Source organism: Sturnus vulgaris, chromosome 1 (genome assembly GCF_052056855.1).
Source record: "Sturnus vulgaris isolate bStuVul1 chromosome 1, bStuVul1.hap1, whole genome shotgun sequence".
Taxonomy (NCBI): domain Eukaryota; kingdom Metazoa; phylum Chordata; class Aves; order Passeriformes; family Sturnidae; genus Sturnus; species Sturnus vulgaris.
In genome coordinates, this window is record NC_142243.1 from 24,416,135 (window position 1) to 24,444,096 (window position 27,962).

Genomic DNA, 27,962 nt, shown 5'->3' on the forward strand with positions numbered 1-27,962 from the left:
AGTACTTCAGCCTTCAGTAGGGATTGTTGCTGTGAAGGTGCTGATGGTGACACTGTCACACTGATGGCCATGCAAGTGTTTCTCAGTACAGTACTGAAAGAGGACAGGCATGAGTAGGTATGAGTAGGTATCAGGTACTTTTTGTGATGTGTCTTGTCCTTGCAATTTGATGGTTACAAACTCTTAAGTCCTGTTCACTGCATAAATTCTTCACAAAAGATACTAAATTCCTAAAGTGTTTTTTCTTGGTAGTGCCTTTGGATCATGGAGAGAAAATAAAATGGAACAAGTTTTTCCCAGATTTTTCCATAATTAGGAGAGGTAAAGGTATCTTTTCTTATTCTAGCACTACACTGAGGATGGTGACCATCTCTGTGACTATGACATGATTTTTGGCAATGGCCTTTGGAGTGCAGAAGAGAGTTTTGTGTTGAATATGAGGAAAGGAGAAAGAAAGGAAAAGAGCTCCAGGGGAGATCCAGATGATCTCATCAGTTATATCTTTTGGAAGGAGAAGGAATTGGGCCTGAAAACAAATGCAGTTCTTAAAAACTACATTGGGATCATTGAAGGTCATACCTATTTCCTACTTGATGCCATATATATATTTGGGGCATGGATGGTAAACATTTTCAGAATAAATGCTGGGGTTTAGTTACTAAGGTATGCAGTGTAGTATGTTCCGTTTCTTAATTAAGAGACTTACCAGAAATAGATTTTATTGAATACCTGCAGTAATCTTGAACATTACTATTTTTTAGTCACCTGGCTGTGCCATCCAGGTCTAGTCACATAACTTGCACCATTCCGAGACAAGTGCCACAATGTAAACTGTGATCTAATGCACATTAGCCACAGTCCAAAGACATTTTTGGTCACCACAAGCACTTCTGCTCCATTTACTGTCGAATACTTCTTTGAGCTTACCTTGCCCTGTTGGACAAGTCTGGCTGGGTTTATGTTGTTGCCAGACACCACCACGAGTCCTGCATTCTTTGGCTCTGGTAAGCTGAGCACCTTTTGGGCAAGAAAATCGCAGTTTGCAGTGGCTGAATTGAGTATCTACAAGCGTACAAAAGCCACTACTACCCTTTCAAGTCCATTTCATCAAAGGAATAGTGACTGACAGCATGGAGTTCAGGAGTATTTGGATTTCCAGTGTAAGGAGTTTGGCATTGAAGCAGCACAGAATTATAGACAAGTTGCTCAGTCTCAGTGCTGTCAAGCCAAACTGCTCATTTTCCTACACCATTTAAAATACAGTAACATGGATCTCCAGGTAGAGTGCTGCATAAGTAAACAAGAAAATGGTCTTGAGACTGCCAAATTCTGAGGCTCAGAGGCTTTACCACAAGGACAGCAATAACATTTTAAGTTTTCCAGAGCAGGAAATTAGTGATCTTGTTGGAGTCCTGGAGTCATGGCACACGGCTTGTGTTTGTTAGAGCTGGTTAAATCACAGGAAGAGAACGTGTGCCAGACATGTGCAAGTTCTGGTTTTATCTTGCTGTGTCACCAGCTGGCTGGATTTCCTCTGTTTTGGAACTTCTGACAGTCTTCATAGCCCAAGGAGTATGTAGGTATTTTAGAAGGATCCAAGTTCTTTTAAAAAGCAGTATTCTGAGACAGTTTTGATTTCTGCCAGCTAGTGGGCAGTGGACTTGAGTTAGATACTAAATTTAGAGATGCAGTGTTAGCCTACTACCTTCTCATTCCATTGCCTTGCAGGAATGTTGCCTGACAGCTATTTGTTGGGGAAGATTTACACGAATACATAGTGTTTCTAAAACATATATCATTTACTGTGTAAGTAATACTGAAAACTCATCATTTACTATATAAATGCCCTGCATCTCTGCATTTCAGAATCTGCTTTTACCATGGGCTGCATCACAGGGTTGCAGGATGCTTTCAGATGCTCCTTCATTTAAGTTTTTGAGTGGAAACGTAAAGCCCTTGTGCAGAACTGATGAACATTAAAAGAAAATGGATGTTCACAGTGGAGCCCATGCAAAGACTAGCAGGATAAGTGTGCATCAGCTCACAGTTTGTTGTTAAGCTCCCACAAGCCAAGCACTTGAGCCAGTAGTATCAGCTGTTTCTCAAGTGTTACATACAATTGCAGCACTGGCATTTCCTAGTGAGTCTGCTAATCACAGTAAAGCTGGGAGAGTGTGTTGCCTCAAGATAGCCTGCTGCAGTTTGCTCATCACCAGTTTGTCTAGCTTCCTAAAATCCCACACCCTTTTAATTTGTAGCATTCAGTCAGAAAATAAAATTCAAAGGCTTTGAAGTAGGCACTGTGTTTGTATTTCCTACTTAGTGTGCCAAGTATGACCTGAATCTGTATCCTTGACTGAAACCTTTTGAATTCCCTGTGTTAACATAGTGTTCTGTGCACATGAGTCAGATTCTGACATTTCTTGGAATTTTGATTTGAACTTGGTATTATCTTCTTCATGTTCTATAGCAAATGACAAAAGTCACATAAAGCAGATGACCTGTTCCCCAGAAGGCTGCATGGGGTGATGCAAAATGTGAAATGAATAATATATTTCAGGATTCTGTTCACTCTGTGGCCGTAGAAAAGTAGCTTAACGCAAGTGATGTTTAATCTGTTTTAATATCACTGTCAAATGAATATTTTTTTTAATTTTAAATTCTCATTCATCAGGACGTGCTGAGAGCAAAGCAATATTTAATACCATTGAAGAAAATCTTGGCACACACACACAAAAAAAAAAAAGTGGCAATGTACTTGAATGTCTAACGCCCAAAGAGTGCATTTGCTAAAAAAAAAAAAATCTTTCAGAGAGTACATTTTTTCCAACATCATTAATATGATGCACTCCTGTAAGAGCAATGATTAATACTATACCATTGTGTTTTTCTTCAGTCTTTTGAAAGAATTAAATGTAAGCCATCAAAGAAAAAAATCACACGAAGACATGGGCTTGAGTTGTTTTTATAGTTCTTCAAATAGTGTTCCCTGATTGTAGGAGAGTTTCAACCAGAACAAAAGGTGTAGCTTGAAGCAGCCTTTGTTATGGTGATTTGAGGAAGGTCTGTCTGCATTATCCTTGCTGGTGCTTCAGCTCCTTCATTTTGGTGGGGAGTGTTAGTCACATTTCAGAAATTTATTGTTAAGGCAGTTAAACAGTGCAAATAACACATTTTCCCTTTAAAAGTGGAAAATTGCAGCTCATGTTGATAATCTCATGCTATTAACGGTGATAGCATAGAGCAAAATGGAATGGCTAATACCAGAAGCCATTGTTTTGGATGGGACAAGCTTAAGCCCTAGGTGCTATTGAAATGAGAAACAGGGCTTTTATGTGGATGAATTCTGCTCACCAACACAGAATGAAGAGTCTGAGATTTTCCTGCAAGAACATGTAAGTTTTCATTGACTGTGGAGTAAAAAATATTATTGCTGTTGCCAGCTAAGGAAACAAAATGTATTGCAGGGAACCTCCCTGAGTTACAATGACAACTCTTACCTCGCAGGGCTTTGTTATTTGACGTAATACAACTTTTTTTCTGTGCCTTGCTGCTCCTTGTAAAATAGTGACTTTCACATCCCAGCTAACTGGCACAGTGTATGAACAAATGCCTTCTGGTAGTTTCATGTGGTACAAAATTCAGCAGAGATAATTTTTTTCAGGGAATGTATGTTTCATGTAGTTCATGATGTATATTTCCTCAATATAAACATTGGTTCTTTTGAACCTGTAATTTGTTTTTCATGTGACTGTAAGATGAAATCCCTTTATTTTGAAGACAAAAGCAAAAATCTCATTTATTTCTGTGTTCTGTAATGTGTTCTTGTCTTCCTGGTGTCTTGTTTACTTGAGATACACTTTGCTTTGACAGCTGCTTTTTTTCATTAATTGAAACAAAAATGACTGTGCTCATTGACGCTCATTATGTACAATTTGAAGAAAGATTTTCCTTTGTGTTCATTTTTAGCTTCCTGATGTTCCTCTTCAAACACTGGCTCCTGAGGCCAGTGGAATATTGTCTGCTCTCGAATTTTTCCCCCATAATTTACTCCTTCATGTGTGTTCATTTTTGTTTTTGCATTCAGTACTTCTTCTTAGCTTAAGTCTTTGGAGAAATCAGTTTTAACTAAATTTATATGTTTTATTCCTTGACAAAATTGGTAAATGTAATTGGGATTTTGTGTTAAAATACTCCTTTCAAATGCACATGTAGCTGAGCCATATCTGTTTGGTTTTACATAAGCGAGGCATGAGTTTACTGCTTAATGATCCTGTTTCTGCTTCCTCTTTGCATGCTTCAGAGATTTCCTTGCCACTGCTGATGGACCTGCCAGGATTTTTTTTAATGCTGAAATTACGGTTGTGTATTACATTATTTGTTTCAGCGATAATGACTGCAAAATTGAAAGTACATGGACTGTTAGTATTTTGTCCCCACAAAAGTTAATTTCTCTGAAATCTCAGTGGGATTTTAAGAGTTAGTCTTTCTGCTTCTGATTGCTCTAGTGGTGTGTGAAGGGTGTGTTACATGCTCCTGGAAAGAGCCAGGAGAGTTAGTAGCCCCATTTTCAGTTCAGACAGCTACTGCACATAGCCAGGGACAATAAAATAGAAACAGAAGTTACTACAGGTGTAGCGTAACAGAAGATTTTTTGTGTGCATGCATGAAATCTAGACATACAGATTGACAATTTCAGGGGTTTAGTTTGGCTGTAATGCTTACATGCCTGAAAAATCCAATGAGATGGACTGTGTATTCTTTGCTTCTCTTAAATAAGGAAAGAAGAAGCAAAATCAGCTGTTAGCTTTTTTTATAGAAGACTATTGAGATTCTTAGGCATATATGCTTAGTAGGTATGAAGTATATAAAATAAATGGTTACTGTTTATTTCATTGGCAAGTATGTTACTACTTATAGAGGCAGCAATAACTCACCAAAAATGTGCCTTGCTTTACAGTGACTATTTTAAAGTATGGGTATGCATGTTGGTGACTTACCTTCGTTTTAGTTCTTTCAGCATCATAAAATTTTACAAACTATTTTATGCTTTCTATGTGTTTTGGCTTTGATTTTTAAAACTTTAGTGGTTTAAAAAAAAAGAAGAATGTAGGTTTTCATGATCTTTAAAGGTTCATTTTAACCCAGACCGTTCTGTGATTCTATGTCTGTGTGTACCTGTGCATCTAGAATCAGTATCTTGCATGCACTGCTTTTTAGTTGAAAGAGATCAGTCTAAACAACAGCTGAGAAACTGAATTAAGGTGGAAAGCTGAGGTTTTAACTGTTGTTCGTACATCTGAGTTCTTACCTCTTGTTTTGAGAAGTCCTTTTGTCAAAAAATGACATTAGTAAACAATTTTAGCACTATGAGGAATATACTTCTGATAATAATATGTGTTTCATCTCGGGAACTGAAAACTCGTGAAGAAGAACTTTGAATAGTTTTATCAAAATTTTGGTGGTGTTACTGTATAAGCATGAAAAACTGCACTGATTCCCCCGCCCTTCCTTTTCCATGTATTTATTTAGTCCCAAACCTTACAAATCCAGATGTGGTCCTGAGGGAAGTGTTGGCTTTGGAATGTTGTTTGCACAGTCATCTGCACAGCCAGCAGGCTGCTTGTGATCTGTACACGCTGTACTGCAGCTTCCAGAGGGAGCCCTGCAGAAGCAAGGTGGTACCATTCACCTTAGGGATGGGGAGAGATGAGCACAGATGTGTGCAAAACACTGAGTAGGCAGCCTGGCGTTCAATATTGCAAGCTTTTTCTTTTCAATATTATTGTTTTGTTTTATTTTGTTTGTTCTTGAGATACTGATTGCAGCTTATGATTTTTTCAAAATTCTGTTTTGTCAGCAAGTTGTTTGCATCTCATGGTTTACCAGCCCAAGAAACACCCACATTTTTCTGTTCAAAACTAGTTCAAAGCAGCTTTTCAGGGTGAAAATTGAGTAAACTCTGGTTTCAGAGTCTGAACTTGTCTCTGACACTCGGTTTCTTTTTCCTACTGTTGTCTTTCTGCGTGGGTGTGACTTTTCTATCGTTAATTTGTTTATAAAGAACAAACCAATGAATTTTCAAATTCAGCATGGAATATCACTGGAGAATTACTTCATCCAGATGACTTTACTAACGACTAATCAAGATCCTGTTGGTTATATTCTGCTTGTTTTTTTCTGTTTGGAAAAGATGCCTTGTTAAATCTGAAATATATTTGGAGACTTTTTCCAATGGAAAAGAGGTCTCACTTAGAAAAGGATGAAACCATCAAAATACAGAGCCAGTGATGCTTGAGAACTGAGTTATTAGTGCTTAAGACACTGTTTTGTCTTCTCTCTTAATGTACTGAAATACTACTGTGGAGTTGTATTTTGTCTGGTAGAATTCATCAGTACTGGGGTTATAGCTAAAGACAAAGGTAACCTTTTTTGTATGCAGAATGCTGTGGTAGCACAGTGTCTTAATTGCTCTTTGAATAGTCTCTGCATAATAAGAGGATAACTGGAGTTTCTTAAATGCTATAAAATTAAGACAGGGGAATATGCTACAGATGAAGAAGATGAAGACATGGGACCTGTCCTTCCAGGAGGTGACATGGCTATTGAAGTGTTCGATCTCCCTGAAAATGATGACATGTTCTCCCCCAGTGATGTGGACACCAGCAAACTTGCTCACAAATTCAAAGAAGTAAGTTAAATATCAGAAAATATCCACTGAACCCAGTTTTTATTTATCTCAGTGCTCAGTGCTTAGGGTTTTTCTCTTGAAAACTGGAGTGGTTTTTAGCTTTTTGTATGCTTTGTACTTTGGAATTATTTAAAAATTTTGAAAGAACTGTCCTTTGGAGATATTTTTGGCATCAGCTTTCAGGTGACTACTGTATTGATGAGGACAGTTTATAAATTAACTTTTTCAATATAGAAATTACTGTGCCTCAGCACTTAGTTTGACCACATAGACAAAGTGCAAGTTAATTCATCATTAGCAGAGTGCTGGGGTTTGGGATTGTTTTTTCATTGTTTGTTTGTTTGTTTGCTTGTTTTTGGTTTGCTTTGGTTTTGTAAGATTCCAATAAAAGATGATGGGGAAAAGCAAAACAACAAATGTTAAATTTCAGTGAAGAGAGACATGTGAAACTCATCCTGTACCCACTGCACAGTAACTCATCAGTGTACAGTGTACATGTGTTTGTCCATGTGTTTAGAAAGATGCTCTATTGGGGAAGCAGCCATACTTCAAGATGGCACTTTACCAAGGTTTTATCAAAAGGTTATGGCTGGGGAGTATAGCATCTACCTGTACTGTGATGTTCACTGTGGTCATTCAATTAATGTAATTTCACATACCGAAGTGCAGAGGTACATTTCTTCTGTATTTTAGGCTGTGTGTTTGATGTGGCTTCTTTTAAGGCTTTCCTGAATTCTCATGCAAATAAAAATATGAAACAATGGATGTACTTAAACTTACAGTAATGGGCTGAGTGATGGGAGTAAAGAACTTTTTTTTTAAACACGGGAAGATTTTCAACACAGGAAGTGTTGAAAGTAGCCAGAACCTCACAGGAGATCTAAGCAACAGAACCTAGGCCCAGATAGGAGTTTTAAAATACCAGGACTCCCTTTTTATTCTTCTCCACTTATCATCTTGCCTTCACTCAAACCAGATATTTTATCTTGTATAAGTATATTGTTACTACCCTTTAGTGAGAGTCATGTGTGGAAAGTAACCAATCTTTCCCTTTTCTGCTGATAGCCCTCACAGCCGTTGGGTGCCTACTGTTATTCATTGTTAGTTCCTGAAAATTTTTTACATTATTTAAGTTATCATTTTCTCACTCCATATCTTGAGTTTCGGGCTCTTATATGAATTAGCAGAACATTTTACTTGATTTTCTAATACTTTGCATCATACATAGAAATATAGTCTCAAAGCAGTGGGAAAATGCTACCATTCTCTCTGTGCCAGCAAGTTTTCCAAGGCTGTGCAAAACACAGATGCAGTGATGGGCAGGAAACTCACCTTTGAATAAATACTTTTAAATCTGTGCTTGAATACAGTTTCCATAAACTCAGGCTATTGCCATACTCGAGCTTGTCCAAACTAATTTGAAGTTATTTCCACACCTGTCTTCTGTCATGGCCTTAAAACGCTGTTTTAGAGACCAGATGAAGGTCCTTTGGGATCCTGGAGTGTAAGTGTAGATGAGAGCCTAAGGAGAAAACATGGAATGCTCCTCCTGCCTAAGAGTGGACTCTTTCAGCAGCCCACACAGTTACTGCTGATATGAGCACACCACTTTTGTTTCACTGATTGTCTTTAAGAGTACACAGCTGCATTTTGTTGGCTGATGCTGAGTGAGTACATGTATTTTTCTTGGTATTTGCCCTGAATTCTTTCAACACTAGAGGACTTGTTCATGGTCACACTGCACAAGCCCACACAGTGTTTTCTGGAATCGCATTTAAAGAATAACTGTTCTTTCTTGTTCTTACTCCAGAGATTAATGAAAGTATTAGGCAAGTGGGTAGGACATAATCTTTAAGCATAATAGTTTGACCTAATTAGTCGAATTCAGTCTTTGCAACAAAAAATGTGTTCCCGTACTCTGAGAGCACTCTTATTTAAAATGCCTTGCTTTTGGAATGAAAGTCAGACGAGAGATGGACATTGCTGGGTATTCACCACTGTAATTCTGAAAGTCTTGTTTTCCTGGCTGTAAAGCAGGAAAGATAGGACTGATTTTTCTTAACTGCTTTGAGAGAAAGAGCTAGGAACTTTATTTTAGCTGTGATGATTGAAGAGAGACAAGATCTGTAGGGAGAAGGGACGTTTATGTAAGAATTCATTACTTCATGTTATAATGAAATATATCAAGAATGGATGATTATTATATGCAAAAAATATATAATGATATTACGTAAAAACTGTCATGATGATTATTAGGTTCTATTGCATACTTTCCTTCCCAGTGTACTCCTGATATTTTAACATTTGCTAGACTTTCATCCCATTCTACCTTTTGCAGTCTTTTCTCTAAAAGTTACCTTTTTTAACAAGTTTTATTGTTTTATAGAAAATTAATCAGCTTTTCAAGACATACTTGAATAGGAAATATGCCAAAAATTACTCAAAATGTCTTTGTTAATGTGAAGCCTTCACAATTTTATATTACCCTAAAAACAAACAAAAAAAAGTACAAAACAGTATCTCCCAAGAATTTGCTTGGCATTAAACAGGACATGGAATAAAGATTTCTGATCCCCTGTTAGTAAACTTGCTTAAAAAATTTTAGCTATAGAGTCCAGAATTTCTTGCCAAATAGTTGACCTTGCCTGTTGTTTAGTCTAACCTATAAATGTGTTAGCATTTCTCATCTATTCTACAAACATAATTAGTTCTCTTTTTTTAAAAAAGTACATATCCAGCTACCTTTTTTTTTAAGCAGAAAAGTGTCTTCTTTCTTCTGCCTCAGTGGGATCTGCTGTACCATGTTCTGATTCAATGATCTGACTGGGTACTCAGTATTCATTTTTTTAAACTTAATAACAGAGAGCACAAAAATAACTGTTAAAAACCATCTGTACCTGAGCATATTGTCATTTATGCAACAATTTGGAGTTTATTTGTATATAATAATAAGCTCTTTAAGTGCACCGTATGGATTTGTGGGGTTTTAGAAGAGATGGGAGTGGACTGTTAGGAGGTAGCCCAAGGCTTTAAGTCTTGGCTTTTCAATGTCATTATAAAGTCTGAAAAGGGGAAAATCTAGCTCATCTATTATTCCCCTGATTTTATCTCATCCCAGAACAGTGTAGCAGATCTAAGCAAAGGGTTGGGCATTTTTATAAACACCATGATGTTTTGAGATAGTTCTTTAATAATTTTTCGCTATTAACAGGAATGCAGTGGGGAGAAAAAAACAGTTCTCAATCTCTGAAAAGTGTAGATCAGAGGCTGGAATGACTGAGCTCAAAAATTGCAAGTAGCCTCTTGCAAATGCTAATTAAAATGTCTCTTTTTTCCTCTAATATTTATATAAAAAGGTGTATGTCCTTCTCAGCTTCCTGGCGTACTAGGTGCAGCAGCTTCACTGACAGCTTCTTGCCATTTCAGCAGCTGCAGGGCTCCAAGTGCCTTGTTCCCAGCTGGACTGGCACCTCTCCATCCTGGAGCAGTAGCCCTGATCCCCTGTGGCACTTCCTCAGGAGCCCCACGGTCCGTGGGTTGGTTATGTGTGTTTCTGCAAGCTGCTGTAGTCAGTGCTGCTTTCGTTTGAAATGAAATCTTACATCTGCTCTCACTGAGCACATGAAGAGTCGTAACACTTTGCAGTGCAAAGTCAAAAAGGGAGTGTAAGTAGCAGATGATTGTGGGGACTAGGAGTTCTTACAGCCTTCTCTGGAGACCGTGACTGAGAAATGGGTGTTGGAAAGAGGATTCCTAAACAGAACTGGTGAATCAGTGTCCAGCATAAATTGAGAATTCTCCACCTTAGGGGACTAGATTTATTCAGTAGGTTAATTAAGGCTGATTTGTAAACCAAACTGTATCTGAGAGTGTGCATTTCCTGCACCACGAGAAGAGGCATTCAAGACACTTCATGAAAAGGGAATCTCTAAATTAGCTTAGAATTTTTCAGGTACTTGTGCTGGTCAGCTCAGTGATAGCTCCTGTTACTTTGAAAATTATTCCTTTCTTCCGGAAGAACTTCTCCTTTGATTCATTTGCACATTTTCTTGCTAACAGCTGGTTCTTCAAGAATGCAGCCATTGCTTCACCAGAAATGTTAGTTTCTGGTTCAGTACAACAACCTCATATACTCTGTTAGCTCAGCATAAACTATTCCCAAAAGCTCATGTTTGTCTTGTAAAAGAAGTAACCTGCATGTAAAACATATTTTTCCATAACTATTCCTTCTATTCATAAATAATGGATGATGCCTTATCTCCAGTGCAGTGCTGGCTCAGGCTGTAATTCACTTTTTGCCCTTGCCCTCAGCTCCATACCCAACGTACCCAAGTCTCTGATTCAGTGTAAGGTTTTGGGGTCTGTCAGTAGTTTGTCCCTGCTGCCTACTTTAAATAGTACAGCAGCAGGGATTGGGGTGCAGGCCAGTATTGAGTACATGTGCATGGTCATTTCCATTTGGATTAGGGTTATGCTGTTGAAGCTGTGGTTCAGTTTGTTATTCAGAGTGTTCCTGGAGCCTGTGAATAGCAGACCTTTGTGATAAAACTTAAGGTGTTTCAGGACATTGCCTAATACACTCAGTAGTGACTGTTCACTCCACAGGAGCAGACTAATGTAGGTTAGTACAGAAGAAATCCCACAGCAGGTGTGCAGGTGGATGCCAGGTCCTCCACACCAACCCTTTCCCTGTGCAGATCCCCTGTTGTTGTGGCTGCTTGGTGATTTAACTACAACCTTTAGCACACTGCCTGGGCTGTTAATCTGCTTGCAATCGCTTTGTTGCTTGAATGCTGTTGTTGTTATTTACAGTTTCCCTGTGTAACGGCTCTCAATTGAGATTAGCTGGCTTGAGCAGAGTAACTGCAGCTATTGGTGAAGGATAGCATCACTTTACCTTTCTTCTTGCATGAAGTAAATGTGTGGAATCTTCCCTCAAGGTTTTCCTGACTTCTTGAGTTGTTAAATCACTTATTTCCATATTTGCTTATTTGTAATGTGCCTGCTTTAATCAGTGTAGTGGGACTGTCAGCACTGGGACGTATTTCACATTCACATCAGAGGAGAGCAAAGCCCAGCAGGAAAACATCTATTTTTTTTAAAACATAAGACATTTGGTTTTACTAAACAGATTGGATGTTCTGATTTGAAATTATGAGTGGTTAGACGGCATCCTATCTTTAATTAGGTTGCACAGACTGAGTCATTTTGCAAGCTAGACATTTTAATTTACAATCTACTGCACTGCAGCACTCTTCGGGGCCTTCTGCTATGTAATAAGGTATTCAACTTGCAGCACAGGCTTTAAAAATACCGGAGTACTCTCTGTGACTTCACTTGTTTATTTTATATTTTCAATTCTAGTTGCAAATCAAACATGCAGTTACAGAAGCTGAAATTCAGAAGCTGAAGACAAAGGTAAGAATCAATATATGGTTAATACATGATGGATTTTTTCTTTATGCAAAATCAGATCTGAAGACGTATCTTTATGTGGGTGGAGAAGTCAACATCCTTAATAAAGGCTGATTAAGAAGCACAGTGGCTCAGCTAAATCTTGTCTTAGTGTATTTTCTTTGTTCCAAGTTTCAAGTAAAAATCTTAAGTGCTGCTATTAAAAGAAAGTGCCAACTTTTATAGCTTCAATTAAACATGTTTTAGGGGGTTTCATAATGACTGAATGGCAGATTGCTAGTTTTAAAATTCTGATGCATTTTTTCAGGTTTTAAAATTATATTTGGATTGAAAATTAAAGTTGAAGTTAGTAGGCTTTTTATTTACCAGTGATGTTAAAGTATCCCTACGCTATTTTCCATTATCGACCTTTTTTAAAAACTTGATTTGTTTAAAGGTATTCAATAGAAATTATTTTTATATACAGAAGAAAAAGTGTTGTTTCATATTGTTGCTGCTCTCTTTAAAAGATAGTCTAGGAAGGAAAAATGTGATCAGTTTAAAAAAAAACTATTATCTCACAATCAGTTGCTATTTAATAAATTAAATTTGCTACAGCAATAAAAAGAATTGGGGTTTTCTTGTGCTAGGGTAACCTTTATGGAAACCTAACTGATTTTTCAGTTGTTTAGCAATACTAGGTTTTATAATGACATCCTTCTCCTTGAGTCTGATTACATTATAAGGGAAATAAAAATAAGAAAAAATTGTACATCAGAAAAATATTTTAGATTTTTATTTCTTTCCAGCAGCATTTGCTCTCGCTGTGTATTTTGCAGAGTGTTTATCAAATCTTCATAAATTACTGTTTAAAAAAAATTCAGAGTGCAACTGTTTTCTGTAAGGACAATTTTTGTTGTCCTGTCTCAGTCCAGAAAGCAAAAATTTTTTTCTTCCTCTGCTTTCCAGTTCCAATCTAGCAATTGGAACCACAGAGTTGATCCCTTGGGATTGTGCCAAGGCCCATTGACTTGATGGCATCAGTGTGTGGGTGTAAACATTCATCTGTGCAAATCCATTTGCAAAATTAGGGTTAATGTGCCTTTAGTGTTGGACCTTTTTACCTCATCTTTTCAATAGAGCTGAAGAAAATGTGACTAATTTAGGTATATTACTGGTAAAACTGCAAACAAGTTAATTTTTTTGGTGTGTATCATCCATGATGCTAGCAGAACTGCCTAGAACAAATTAAAAACTCTTGATAAATAAACATAGATGTTAAGGCATTTTTTGTTCACAGAATTCCAGGAGTTAAATCACACAAGATGCTGTATTATCCAGCACCAAACACTGAAACCTGCAGGTAGCTTCAGCTAGGAAATGAGAACCCTAGCACAAAAGAAATTCTGGAAATCAAATTCTCCCTTCTCAAAATAAGAAATGTCATCATTTTCTGAGAGTGTGTGAATGCTTTATAGTACCTGAGTCACATGCACAAAGCAAAACACATCCCATGTGATGGCTGATTAACCCTGCAGTTTGCCTGAGTACTCCACTATTGACGTTTTTAAATGTCAGCCAGTCAAATAGATTAGTATAAGCCAGAGAAGCATAGAGGCTGCACTGGAACACTGAGCAAAAACTCTGTTTGTTTTATGAGGAAGAATAATGCATGTATCAGCCTGTTTTCTTTGTCCTGGAACACTCTTCCCACTGCTAGCATATTACTGTCATAGTTACTGATTTACTGATTCTCTCTATTTGTGTTGTTTGAATTAATCCTAAACCATTTGCTGCTTTTTATGGACTGCATCTCCACTCTTTTGTTCAGCTGCAGGCTGCTGAGAATGAGAAGGTGAGGTGGGAATTGGAGAAGACCCAACTCCAGCAGAACATTGAGGAGAATAAGGAAAGGATGATGAAATTAGAGAGTTATTGGATTGAGGCACAAACCCTGTGTCACACAGTGAATGAGCACCTCAAGGAGACGCAAAGCCAGTATCAGGCTCTGGAGAAGAAATATAACAAGGCAAAGAAATTAATCAAGGATTTTCAGCAAAAGTAAGCAGCTACACCAGGCTCAGAAAATGACTTAGTGTCCAGATAGAAAACATGTATGTGATATATTTTGAAATATGAAACCCACTGTTAAACACCTGTAAGGTAAAGACTATTTTCCGCTTTTTTTATTCATGAAAAGCATGGACTCTTTATTATGGAAAAATGCTAATACTAAGCTGTAGTCATACTGTACCTAAATAAAGATTTTGTCTGTAATATTCCAGGTTGGTATATTTCAGAATTAGGAGATAGCTCGATGTAATTGCAGACAACTAAGAATAATCACAGTAAAGCGTTTGATAGGCAAAGTTTGCAGCAATTTATATGGGTATTGTATCAGCTGGATTCATTCCTGCTGTGTACTAATGTAACATCAAAAATAATATTGTTTTATTACATTTTACATTTTATTTTTCTTCTTCTTGTAGATGCCAAGAATGTTTGAGCTGAGTTGAGCTAACTGATGATTTCCTGGCCCCCTCTGTTTCATGTGGTCCCCTCTCCCTGGTGGCTAGCAAGAATAATAACATCTTATATTTCTATAAAAGCTTCCATTCCCCAAATTACTTTTTTTTTTTTTTTTGGCAGCAGCTTTTTTCATTTTCTGCTGAAATATACTTATTTAAAGAGGAAAACTCAAAGACATACAGCAATGTCAAGTGATAATTGTGACTGTGGAAATTAATATCCTGTCCCATTAAAAATGGGGTTAGATTGTCAAGCTGTCATTACTTATCTTGGAATTTCATGACTGATCCAGAGCTAGTTTGTATCCTGTGTGCTTTCTATCACAAATTTCTTTGATATTCAAAATAAAAAGTGATAGGGCAAGGCACTAGAATGAGTTTGGATAGCTTTCTATGGACATTCTGCTTTATATTAGCAAAATATCTAGTCAGTTGTTTTTAAATACCTCAGACTCCTTAACTGACCTAACAGGTTTCCTGTAGAAAATTCAATTTGTACCTACAAACTTACAGGTTGTCCTTTCTGTGAAGGAGCACAGTCATACTCTAGTAAAGCAGAGACTTTGCTCTATGTCCTGCAACAGAGAACAGCATAAACCAAGCTACGTTGGTTTTGTTGTAAACACAGATTAGAAAAAGAAACCAATTTGATTATTAGTAAGAACTGAGATTTCTTTTTTTCCAGATAAGTTGGTTTTGCCATTTTTATGTCATTGCCTAGGGTATTCATTTAGACTAGTTGCTTAGGGTTTTGTCCTGATTGCAGTTTCGCAGTTCTTACTAAGAAACTGATGAACTATTTTCTAAGGACAGATTTTTCTGATGAGTAGCAAAACATTTTATTTTGTTTGATTCTGATTGCTTTGATGACAGCAAATGCATCTTTTTTATTTCCCTAAGAGAACTTGATTTCATCAAGCGCCAGGAAGCTGAACGGAAGAAAATAGAAGATTTGGAGAAAGCACACCTTGTAGAGGTTCAAGGCTTACAAGCTCGTGTGAGTAGCATTTACTCTTCTATTTGAAGAATGAGACAATTCTGTCTGATATTCTTGAAAAATAACGTCTCTGATGGGGAGGATGTATTGGAGTGAATATTTTGGTAATACTGCATTGTATTTCTTTCAGATACAAGACTTGGAAGCAGAAGTTTTCAGGCTAATGAAGCAAAATGGAAGCCAGGTTAACAATAACAACAACATTTTTGAAAGGCAGACATCTTTTGGAGAAGTTTCTAGAGGAGATCCAGTGGAAAATCTAGATACTAAGCAAGTGACGTGCCTGGATGGCTTAAGTCAAGGTTTGTTTGAAGCAAACCATAACTCCTATGAATCATAGAATCATAGAATCATAGAATAGTTTGGGCTGGAAGTACCTTAAAGATCATTTAGTTCCAATCCCCCTGCCATGGTCAGGGACCTTTCACTAGACCAAGTTGCTCAAAGCTGCCTCCAACCTGGCCTTGAACGGTTCCATGGATGGGGCAGCCACAGCTCCTCTGGACAACCTGTTCCAGTATCTCACCACCCTCACAGTGAAGAATTCCTTCCACATATCTAACCTAAATGTCCCTTCTTTCAGTTTGAGCCATTACTCCTTCTCCTGTCACTCCTGATAGAGTCCCTCTCTGGCTTCCCTGTAGGGCCCCTAAAGATGCTGGAAGGTTGCTGTGAGATCTCTGCACACCCTTCTCTTCTCCAGGCTGAGCAGCCCCAACTTTCTCAGCCTCTCCTCAAGGGAGAGGTGCTCCAGTCCCCTTATCATCTTCATGGTCTTCCTCTGGACTTGATCCAACAGTTCCATGTCCTTTCTTAGGCAGGGAGTCCCAGAGCTAGATGCAGCACTCCGGGGGGGGTCTCACAAGAGCAAAGGGGCAGAATCACCTCCTTTGACCTGCTGGCCACCCTGTTTTGATGCAGCCCAGGATTCCTAGAAACTGTAATATTATTTATTTCTCTGTTGAAAAAAATGCAATACATTATGAAATAAATTAATTTCTGGCAAGCACAGAGGTGTTTTATTAAAATTGATATTTTAGCAGTGATTTCATGTGGGAACCCAAACAATATTGCCTTACGAATAAATCAATATGAATTACATTTTTCACAATTTATGTGTATTAAAAAGAGCTATCCTGCTGAAATGGTATTAGGTGATATGGACACCTTGTGCAACTAGTTTCCACAAATCTTCACAGATCTGTTATTTTTCTGTCAAGTGTTATTTGTAATGGAATCGCTGAAGTTCAGAAAAGCAGGATGGAAAGAAAGTCTGTATTTCTGCCATAGAGGTTCAGTAAGTGTTATAGAACAATAACACTTAATACTCAGCAGTACTGTTAACACAAATCCTTTCAGTAGTTCGTTTCAGGAGAGGAAAGTATGTTTTCTTCACTTGACTCAGAAAAATGATGCTTACATTTACTGTTATTTTACATTACAATGTTAACACACATCTATGGCTCAAGAGCTAAAATCAAGGAATTTCTACATGCAAAAAAAAATTGTAAAATTAATTCTAAAAAGTTGGAAGTTCTTAGTATAGCATTAAAAATCTGCATGTCCATGCTTCAAAATTATGTTTTCTAATCAATACATTTGCATGAAAATTTTCAAAGAGCTCCCTTTTTTCATTCCAAAACTGTTTTCCTGGAGAAATGTTACCAGTGTAAATTATTTCTGAGTGTTAGACTAGATGATGTCTGAATTTAAACACCCAAGTTTAACCACATGAATTCAAACACAAATTACTTGCTGGGAAAAATAGATAATTGGCAATGATTATTTGAAAGCAGAAGCAGCATAGTTAGACCTTAGATTCCAGGCTGCATTTGTGGTTTTAACGAGAGAAGAAAACCTCCTTTTTAAAAATAAGGATATTCTTAAATATGCTGTAGCACTTTTTGACTTCATATACCTTTTCCAGTAAATTCTGTGTCAGTTTCTGAATCTGTATCAGACTGTTATGTTGAGATACTTGCTCTGCAGAGAGCCTACATCTGTCACCCTTGATTAAACCTTTTGAGAAAAGATGGGTTGCCATCAACCCAAAGATGTTTGCAGAGGAGTTATAAAGGGCAGGGGAGTTGTCCACAATGTTTTGGAGGTGAGTAGAGTCCCTCTGGGTGCTGTGGGTTGTGCACACTGCCCTTGTGACATTCACTCAGGTCTCTTTTCTGGCTCGTGTTTGGCAAGTGTAGCACATGCTTCTTGATCCAGCCTCTGCATTAGGTTCCTGGGGTAGGACTGCATGTAGACAGCCACATCCCAGAATTTTTTTCAGAGGTTTGCAGGTCTGTCTTCCATCAAAAAATTAGGGTATGTAAAAATACAGTATTTTAATTCAAATTGTATCAAGTATGTTTTTGTTTCAATGTGATCTGAGGTGTTTATTACATTTTTGCACGGTGGAAGACTTGGGAAGAAGCAATGGATGCAGCCTGATGGTTGCAAACATTTGAACATAACAGTTCCTGACACTGCCGGTGCTCTGGCTGTGTTCAGCATCCTGCCAGACTGCACGACTCCTCAGGCTGTAACATAACCTCACACTGAGCTTAAGGGGCTGCCACTAACATCAGTGGAAGTTAAAAAAGGAAAATCAAAACTACTACTGCCCGTGTAATTCTGCCTTTGCTTTGCCAGGGAATACTAGACTACGGATTGTGTTTCCTTTATGAATATACAGTTTATTCTGAGAATCCAGAAGGGCATTGTAGCTTTCTGGTTTAGTGATCATGAGCTGTGTCTGCAGTAGACAATCAAGCTGTTTACTGGCAGGAGTCAGTGGTTTGAAATCTAGACAGCTCAGTGCTAAGGCTGACTTTGACAGACTTTGGCATCTCTGTGCAAGTGCCCATTCAAGCCACTTTGTGGCTCTACTTTCTGGGTGTCTTTGGATACCCAGGGATGCAGCAGTTCACAGAAGGAGATTTTAGATTCTGTCAGCCTGTCTAATGGAAAAACAGTTGGAGTACAGGCGAGCTCTTTCCTGCTTCACAGTGGTACTGAAATAGTTCAGATGGAAGAACGTTGGAGTTAAGTGGTTGGAGGTCTGATGAAAGAAAACCTTATTGCATTGACTCTGAGAGTGAAATAAGAACTATTATGACTTTTATGTGAGAGATTTTCCAGACACCCCAGTGGGTTGGGAGATTACTAGAGCATCATGCGAGGTTGTGGGTTTGTGCTGGGAGCTGTGAGGGCCAGCCACTCTCTGCAGAAGAGGGAGCTGGGACTGGGGGTAGCAGCACATGTGGCTGGGGCAGAGACCATCTGACAGCAGCCCAATTCCACTGCAACAAAGCAGCCAAGATGGGATGGAGGAAGTAGGAAGCTCCAGGCCCAGATGGTCTCCCAGATGCTTTAAGAAGGCCCATATGGGCACTTGTGTGAATACCTTTTGCTGTCCTGTGTTGATAGTTTGCATAATTCCAGCAGTGAAACAAAGGGATGTATGGACGTGTGCACACCTGAAAGAAAAATTACAAGCAGTTCTAGCCATGACGATGTATAGTTATCCTGTGGAGTACTTAGGGCAGAAGTATCATTGCAAGTCAGACAATGCTAATTATTCTGTAGTATCATATGAAGTAAAATTTCACTCTTACATATAGAAGAAAAACAAAATTATCTGTAAGATCAGATTTTAATTAATTAGTGTATTCTCAATGTAGTATATAGGCAAGTAAATGTATCTAATGGATTATGGTTTGGTTTTTACCGCGAGGCTTGAAAAAAGAATAGTTAAAACTGTAAGAATCTACTATTTTTTCTAGTATAAAATACAAAAACAGCTTTAAAATGTTTTTAGTCTTACTCACTGCAGTTTTGTAACATGTTAAATTTGCTGCAATACTCGGTATTCATTTGAGTAGATGGTTGATAGCTAAGTACAGCTTTGTTAGTTTTAACTGTAGAGGCAAGTTGTATATGAAGTGTTCAGTACACTTTACTCAGAAGACATTCAGGAATCAGGAGTCCTTGAAGGCAGACAAGTAAGATGATTTCATTGCTCTGTTTTTTATATTAAATACTTCCCCAGTTTTCATGTATCACACAGTGATGTTTATGCCTTGGTGGAGGAGAACTCTCTGCAGGCCAAGCAGATGCAACTCCCTCTGAAGGAGTCCTAAGTGGATCTACTTTCTGAGCTGGTACAGCTGGGTTTGTGTGGTCATCTGTGTAACAGTGAGAATACTTAGTTGAATTCTGAAATATCTGCAGTGGATTCTTTGCTATACCCTTGCTGAATCTATAGAGATAAACTCATTTATGCAAATAACTTTTTCTGGGGGTACTGTAGGAGTTATGAAGGTACAGGTACAAGAAAAACGTGTCATTTCTAACCTAAGTGATTCTGTGATTCTGTGCAAATGCATGTACTTGCAATTGTTTGTACAGTTCCTTTTCTTAGGAAAATGTAATGAAAGATCTTCTGTTAAACAGTTTCAAATCGTGTTTCCTTTCAGATTTCAACGAAGCAGTTCCAGAAACAGAGAGACTGGACTCCAAAGCACTGAGGACTCGAGCTCAGCTCTCAGTGAAGAACAAGCGGCAGAGACCTTCGCGAACGCGGCTGTACGACAGCATCAGCTCAACTGATGGGGAGGACAGCCTGGAACGGAAGGTGAGAAGGACTCTACCCTCTCTTTCAGGCTTCCTGTGGAGTGCTAGATTGCCCCTGTAAGTCATTTCATCCTCTGTCTTTATCCTTTCATTGTAGCACAGGCAGTATTTATTCCTCTGTGGCCAGTCTGCTGTGAATGTGCCTGAGTGATGTGCAAGTCCAGTCTCCTTTTGAGTCAGCACTCCTGTTTCTTGTTTCTGTTGTGTTTTAACTGGAATCCTGGTCTTTTTGATTTATGTGTGCTTTATAATGCAGAGCGGGTCTTTTCATTTATGCAGGAGGTAAAAGGGCTTGAATTGTGCATTTATTTCTCTATTTGTTAATTTGTTATCACAATTGATACAATATTTGCTCGTTGTTTTGTCCTATTCTGACTTCATCTGAAAGCCAACACCAATAAACAACACTGTGTGTGGTATCAAAGGGTAATGCCTTGAACTGCTACAGCATTTCATACAAATAGAAAGCTAAATAATGAATAAAAGAATTGCATGTTCAAAGTAAATCTTGCTCTGTTTGCTTACTAAGTGGTATAACCTGCTTTATAATCTCTTATACCAACAGCCATCACACAGTTACAGTAGTCCCATGCACATTTCAAAATCACCACTGCCCTTATGCATGAGAGCATCCTCACCAGCATCAGATTCTGGTGCTTCCTCCCTCTCCCCCGTGGCTAGCAGTGCAGCAATCTCACTTGACAACCTAACTGAAAACCAAGAAGAAGAACAGCACCACAAAGGAGGTGTCCTTTCCCCATATGCTCGGGGAGACACTCCACTTTCCTCTCCTTCAAAATCTGGGCACAGCTCTGAAGCATCTCCTTTGCATCACCCAGCTGGCAGGAATATTTTACAGGATAAAGGTATTACTGTTTCTTTTACAATAAATTGATGCATCATTTTGCTCACTTAACAGCTATCTACTTTATTACCTTTTGTTGTGCAGTAGTACCTTAGCAACTAGAAGGTCATCATCTTGCAATTTCTTTTGCTTGCCTGGAAGTAAAAAACTTCAAAATAACCTGGTATAATGGTATAAGAAAAAGACAAAAATTAAAATGGGATAGGGAACTGCTTACATCCTTTTTTTTCTGGCTTTCTTGGAACTCACTGAAAAAAACCGGGAAATTGCCTTTAGGAAAATGTTATATTGTGTTTTTTAAAAAAAGTTATTTGACCTTGGGACACCTCCATATTAGAAACATGCTTAACACAGTGTACTTACTCAAATAATGTGATTTTGGCACTGCTAGATGATTTTTTTGGAGGGTGCGGAAAGGAGTGTAAAGCAAGAACAACAGATTGCTGCTTTTAATTGCTGAGAGGAGGCAAAGTCTAGGTTTAATGAGAGGTTAGTGCCTGGAGATTTTTCATTTACAGAAAAAATAAAGTAATTTCTTGGGGAGATCGGCCTCATTGTTACTAATTTAATTCAGATCCTTGAAATGCTAGGGGGATAAAACAGGATACAATCATATATAGCTCAGGTATATGCCTCAGATACCAGTTTATTATAATAACAATAATAAACAATATGATATGTCACAGAATACTGAGCTGTCCTTTTCAGATGCATTTCGAAGTCAGAATTAACATTTGACACCCCTTCAGCATTCTTAGCAATGCACCTTCCATTCTGAAACTGTCACATAAGCTAAAATACATAATAAAAAATTGTTCATAAGTGAAGTCTGCAGGAGGAGGTCTAGATAGGTTCATAACAGACTTGGACTTTCTTGAATTAACTGAAAAGAGCAATTTATTGAAGATTTGTGTTTGTGTGCCTGAAAAGACTTGCTACTGATTTAAACCCTTTTTTTTCTTCGTCTTTATGCAGGGCTTTCACACAGGTTCATAAAAGACAGCATTATGAAACTGCTGAATTTAGGATAGGTTAATATATTGCAAGAATTTTTACATGAGTTCTGAAATTGGTAGTTGTAACTAGGTTAAATTGTTAAGGATTCTAATGTAAATTCAGTATTTGGGTTTTGCAAGTGAAAATAAGGCTTTGAACATAAGATTGTGACTTTAGAAACTCAGCTTGAATGTATGATTGGTCTTTCAGGGAAGTCCTAAATCCTGCATTTCCAACTGATGTATGAAAATACCTTGGTTAAAAATTAGTGGAAACTAACCTTGTAGTGCAAGGAATAGGGCATTGCATTCCACCCACTGTGTCACTCTTTCCAAATTAGGTTTGAAAAACAATCTCTGTCTAAATACTGCTGTCATGCTTTCCTCTTTGTGACCGTTAAGTAAACAACCAATGCTTATGGGTGTGTCCAGGTTCTGCTGAGTAATACATTAGAATTAACCAGAGCAATATAATTTCAAGTAGAAAAAAAATGTATTTAATAAGGCCTACTAAAAACTACTAGAGCAGTTGTTTGGCAACAAGTGTTGCAGCAATGCTATTTTAAATGATTGTTAATTTGGCTGTTAAACTCCTACAGCTCAGAAAATAAAAAAAAGATATTGCATTTGTTTTGTGTGTTCAGGTGGGATTTTTAGAGGTGGAAAGAGAGCACCTCTGTGGACACACACATGGCCAAGGGTTAGTCTCTCAATAGCAGAAGTGAACATTAGCAAGCTCACATTTGTCTTTTCTTGTTTTTATTATGAGATCCTGCAGTATTGTGGGAAGGGCTGAAGTGGCATGAGATCAGTTTCATTGCAAAATGATGAGCCTATAACCACAGCTTTTTTGTGTTTATATGATGACTTTAATTTCTTCAGTTCTGCCTGGTTTGTGCAGCAGCAGCATCCTTTGATAAGGCAGCGAGGTGACTGCAGTGGGCAGGGGATGAGGTCTAGAGTCTTCCACATCCATCAGCCACACATTACTGCAGCTGGAGGCTGGAGGTGATGGGTTAAACAGCTTCTGTGTGATTTATTCTGAGAAACCAGCTTTCCCTTACCTTCTCTGAAGAACTGCAAGGAGTTGGGGAAGGTGCACCCATCCAGGGTGGCCAAAGTCCCCTCCTGCCCAAGCAGGGCACCTGTGCCCCTGGTTCTTGGTCACTGCCATATGCAAGCATTGAGTACTTCCTGCATGCAAGACCCTGTAGATTCTGATCCACACTGCCACTGAAGCTGGTTTTGGGAGCTAGCCTATCCATTTTCCACTATGTCCTATAGCCAGCACAAATATTTTCCTCAGCAAGTCATCTTTATTTAAAGGGCCTTGGCTGGCTCCAGCTGTGTGGGAGGGGGATCATAGGGGTATAAGAGCTCAAACAGAAATTTGCCATTCTGAGTAGCTGCTGTGTATTCCAGCTGAGCTCTTCAGGCTGTTTTTTTCTACTACAGCAACAAAACTTCCATCTACTAAATGCTTTTAATTATTTGCCCAACACAAAACCACCGTACTTTTTAATTTCTTGACTTTCATTAAGAAGTTTCTGAAAAAAACCCACTACCCCTTGCCCTGAAGCCTCAGTTGCCTGGGAATAGTTGGTGTTAAAATAAACATTGCAAGTTTTAATTCTTGTGACAATTTTGGCAGTGGTTAAAGGAGAAGTGTGCATTAAAAGTGAAAGAGGAGCTCTAAGAGGAAATGGGAAAGAAGTGTGCACATGTAAAGTTGATGCCCAGTGTGCATTGCCAGAAGTTCTCCTCAACTTCCTTGAGGAATGGATTTCTTCTTTGCAGACTTCATCTTGCTTTTGTCATTCTTCATACTATTTTTTTTGTTTGCTTTTTTGGAATGGGATTACTTGTTATTTGTTCTTGAAATTTAATTTTTTTTAACATAAGGACTTGTGTTGGTGGAAATAGTATGGCTTTTAGAGTGTGAATGTTGCAAAAGGCTTGTTTTCCTGCTTTTCAAAGGATTTAGGAACCATTTAATTGCACATGAAATTTTTTGCTCAGCTGAAAACTCAGGCAGATATGATCTACAAAGCAATGCACAAAGTTCTGTATGCATAGTTGGCTGTCCTGTGGTAGTGCTATGGTACTTCGGTTAATTTTGAGGGGTTAATTTAAGTCAGCGACACTAGGAGAAATCCACAAATGCAGCAGTGCTTCCAGTTAAAGGTTGTGTATGTCTGAGGTCACATTGCAAAAGCCACCAAACCACAAGTGACATGAATGACTGACCTTCATTTGCTTCCTCTAGGGTATTTGGGAACACTCTGTATGTTTAAGAGTCACGGTGTCTGAATTTTTAAACTACTGTGTGTTTTCTTTTAGCTTCCATATAGATTTCACAGGATGTTTGCCAGACTCAGATTCATTGTTTTGGCTTTATAGGTACTGCAGCCTGTTTCCTCTTTAGGATTTAATAGCATTTGTAGAAGATATCAAAAATTGATAGATGCCCCAGGACAAATTTATTAACTAAGCTACTTGTAGGTTTTGGGAGAGTTGTTGTTTGTTTTTTAGTTCAGAATGGTTAGATTTTAGGTTGCATGTTCAATTTTAACAAAGATATTCGGGCTAAACTGATTAACTATTTCATAGTACGTCCATCATAAAAGGTACCCTTGGCTCCAAAATTGAAAAAAGAACTTTAGGAGTCATTTTGGAAGTAAAGCATACATACTAAATGAATTATGTAAAAAATAAACGTAAGCAAACTACTGATGAGTTTAAAAATTGATTCCCTGGAATGTTTGCCTATAAATACTTTGTGTTATTCAATTTATTACATATGCATTAAAACTCAATCAATATTAACTTTTGATTTTCTTTAATTAAAATAAGTTTTTTGTGTATTTTTGAGTTCTGAAATTATTTATTTTTATTCCTGTTCACACCATCTTCCTAAAAATGAGAATTTTCCTAATTAAATTGTGTACTCACACAATTTTATGTATGGGTATCTAATTATGAAAAGATACACAGTGTGTTCTGGATGGAAAGTACCAATTAAAATTAATAATGTACATTCTTCCATGTACAAATGTATCCTAGATGGTGCCACAAGTGCTCAGGCAGCAAGAACAACTAGCCCTACTATAGGGCATACAGAAAAACTAAAGCGAAAACTTGCAGATCTTGGGTAAGCATTTGTTATTTAAAATACATTTTCTTCTTCATTAAAAGGATTGAAAGTAAAACTTCTAAGATGTTTCCTGATGTTTTCTAATATTCTTATAGGGCTCCCTTGAGAAGGAGTTCGAGCAAGGGCAAGAAGCGGAAAGAGAAGGAAGCTGTTAGGGTGACCTGTGGCAGTAGGTATGGCTGAGATTGAGGATGTGAGAAATTGTGTGCCAGAAACACTGGAAAAACCTAATCATCCTAGCAGATGGAAAATAACAGTCCCACTGACTTCATAAATAAACGTTAAGCTTTGAGATAACCTGAGCTTACAAACCTAGATTCCTTGGCTCACAAAAGGCTAACGTATAATCTACAGATATTTGCAGGTTTATAGTGTCATAGAATCATAGAATTTCTCAAGCTGGCAGTGATTCACAAGGATCATCAAGTCCAACTCGATCACTGCTGCTATTGCATCCACTAATGAGATTTGCAGAAATAGATTTTCAGAGCAGCCCTACAAGATGCACCCAGTCAGTTATTAATATCCATGAACCAGAAACCTTGATACAATTTCACTTTTTTTTTTTTTTTTTTCTTTTAAAGCCCCCGGAGTGAGGTTGAGCAGCAGCTGTTTGCTGCAGCTTTGCCACACCCACGCTAGGAATGCTTTCAGAAGGCTTTTTTTTTTTTTCTGAAGATAAACATCTTAAGTTGAAAAATAGGAAAAATGCTGACTGCATGTCACATCAACAACTTTCAGGCAATGAATTGTGAATTCCTTTTGAGATCTGATGAGACAACATCACCAACATCAGAACTCTGAAATAAATAAATGAGTGTTCACAACAGGAGGCAATCTCTGTAAAAAGGAGTGTAGATTTTTACTGAAGGTCTGTCCTTACATACCTATGAGTCTGACAAGATCACAGCAGGATACCTGGTTCCAAGTATGAAAGACAAAGTGAGGAGGGCTAAGCAAACTTAGTATGTTCCAAAAGTCTAAGAAGGACATAACAACTCAAAAACTCTGCACATAAAACAATGCAGAAAACATTCATGATAAAACAGCTATTGGAAGAAAGCAAAGTTTGAATGCTATTCAAAAAAACATTGTGGTGGAAAATCAGTATGCAGCCATTTGTGCAATTCTGCTGACAGTCTGGTATATGCAGACCAGTGACAAGTACATTGTGTAGCTCCATAAAATCAGAAAATCAAAGGAAACCTTCCTTACTCCCTCAGGCACACTGTGCTGAAGTGCAGTGTTCTGTCTCAGCATACATTTTTATACTTGTATTCTGCAAATACCTGGCAGGATCTTCAGTGATCTTAGGCAGCAGTCATCACCTCTCTGCTGGTGTCAGAAAACCTGTCCCAGTGTGTCTGCTCGCCACTGACATGGAGTAGTGATACTCACTGCTGGTTTCCCTAGTGACAGCAAGAGGTTTCTTAAAGCCAAATCTCTGCACTTCATGTGGCTGTGAGGCAGCTAGTGCCCTTTGCAGGGTGTTAGACATTATGCAGCATTTAGGTACCAACATAGATACACAGGCTGGGGGAAATTAGTGTATACTTGTTTGTAAGAACTTGAATGGCCCTTATGCCAACACAGGATGTTGCAGATGTTTGAGAGATCTCACAGATGTCTTCCTTAGAGAGAGCAGATCTCAGTGTAGAGATCAGTTGCTTTTTAGTCCATGTGATAAATCAGTTCTTTGTGTTGTCTCTTAATATTTCTTTGGTACAGTTCAATATACCAATTACAGTTGCTAAAAGTAGAGCTTAGTACTGCTTTCAGAGTTGTAATTTGTGAGCATTTGTCATTCTTATTCAACCTCTGTTAACTGGAGTGTAACTGTTTCAACATAACTTTTTTAACAGCCATTACCACTTTTGTTACTAACTCCAAAGAATTTGCCTCAGAAGAAATGTGAGGATGTTTTCTCTACAAGTCCAAAGCTGTATAAGCTCTTTGAACGAAGGAAGATGATGAAAAGACAGCATCCTGTTATAATTATGTCCATTACAGCAACTGATTGATGTAGAATTAATCATGTTGTCAGATGAGTGCTGTGCATACATTATTTTGCCATTTCCAGAAAGTAGCACTAGGGATGTGTAAACAAAATCCCAGATTGTTTCCTGAAACTACCACTAATGCTACAGATATGAAAAAATACCCCATTTAAGTAAGGAGCATGTATTTCCTGCCTGAAGTTAGGTGGTTTGGGCAACAACATTTGTGTTAACTTTCTACGTTCAAGGAAGATTAGAGGATGAGGGGGAAGTGAGGGACTGGGTCACATACATATCTTTCTTTCTTTTAAGATACTAAATGGAGTAGGATTCTCCTTCTGCTTCCATAGGTGGGGGTCCTTTGACAGCCTCACTTTCATACATACAGAAAAGAGGCTTCACAAACTATGTGGTCAAATGATTATGTTAATAATGATTTAGGAGCTGTCCAGAAGGTAGGTGTTGAGGGAGATTCACCTATGCCCCATTTATATATGGCTGCTAAGAGCAATGGGATTTTAATGTTCTGGAACAGTAATATATATGTTGATGTAAATAATATGGTTCTATGACATATGCATAAATTCTTGGAGGCAGACACTTTGCATAATTATTTTCCATTTAAATTCTGTACTAGTAATATATTTAGGAAATAAATTGTTTATAAGTGTTACCTTTGCCTTGATTACTGCAGTCTTTGTTCCTACAAAGA

The 27,962-nt window shown here is 38.0% G+C and overlaps 1 protein-coding gene across 5 annotated transcripts in view; it reads left to right on the plus strand.

Annotated features, from left to right (window-relative positions):
- Window positions 1–27,962, plus strand: part of PPP1R9A (protein phosphatase 1 regulatory subunit 9A) — a 124,910-nt gene that overhangs the window by 88,493 nt on the left and 8,455 nt on the right. For 2 of the 5 annotated variants that reach the window (XM_088161853.1, XM_088161855.1), the window contains exons 6-14: window positions 6,536–6,691; window positions 12,056–12,109; window positions 13,917–14,146; window positions 15,514–15,610; window positions 15,741–15,912; window positions 20,083–20,240; window positions 20,805–21,105; window positions 25,163–25,250; window positions 25,349–25,426. In XM_088161853.1, the coding sequence (XP_088017979.1) occupies window positions 6,536–6,691; window positions 12,056–12,109; window positions 13,917–14,146; window positions 15,514–15,610; window positions 15,741–15,912; window positions 20,083–20,240; window positions 20,805–21,105; window positions 25,163–25,250; window positions 25,349–25,426 (1,334 nt within the window). The remainder of the gene's footprint in view (window positions 1–6,535; window positions 6,692–12,055; window positions 12,110–13,916; window positions 14,147–15,513; window positions 15,611–15,740; window positions 15,913–20,082; window positions 20,241–20,804; window positions 21,106–25,162; window positions 25,251–25,348; window positions 25,427–27,962) is intronic. The other 3 variants (XM_088161864.1, XM_088161868.1, XM_088161859.1) reach the window with 2 other exon arrangements.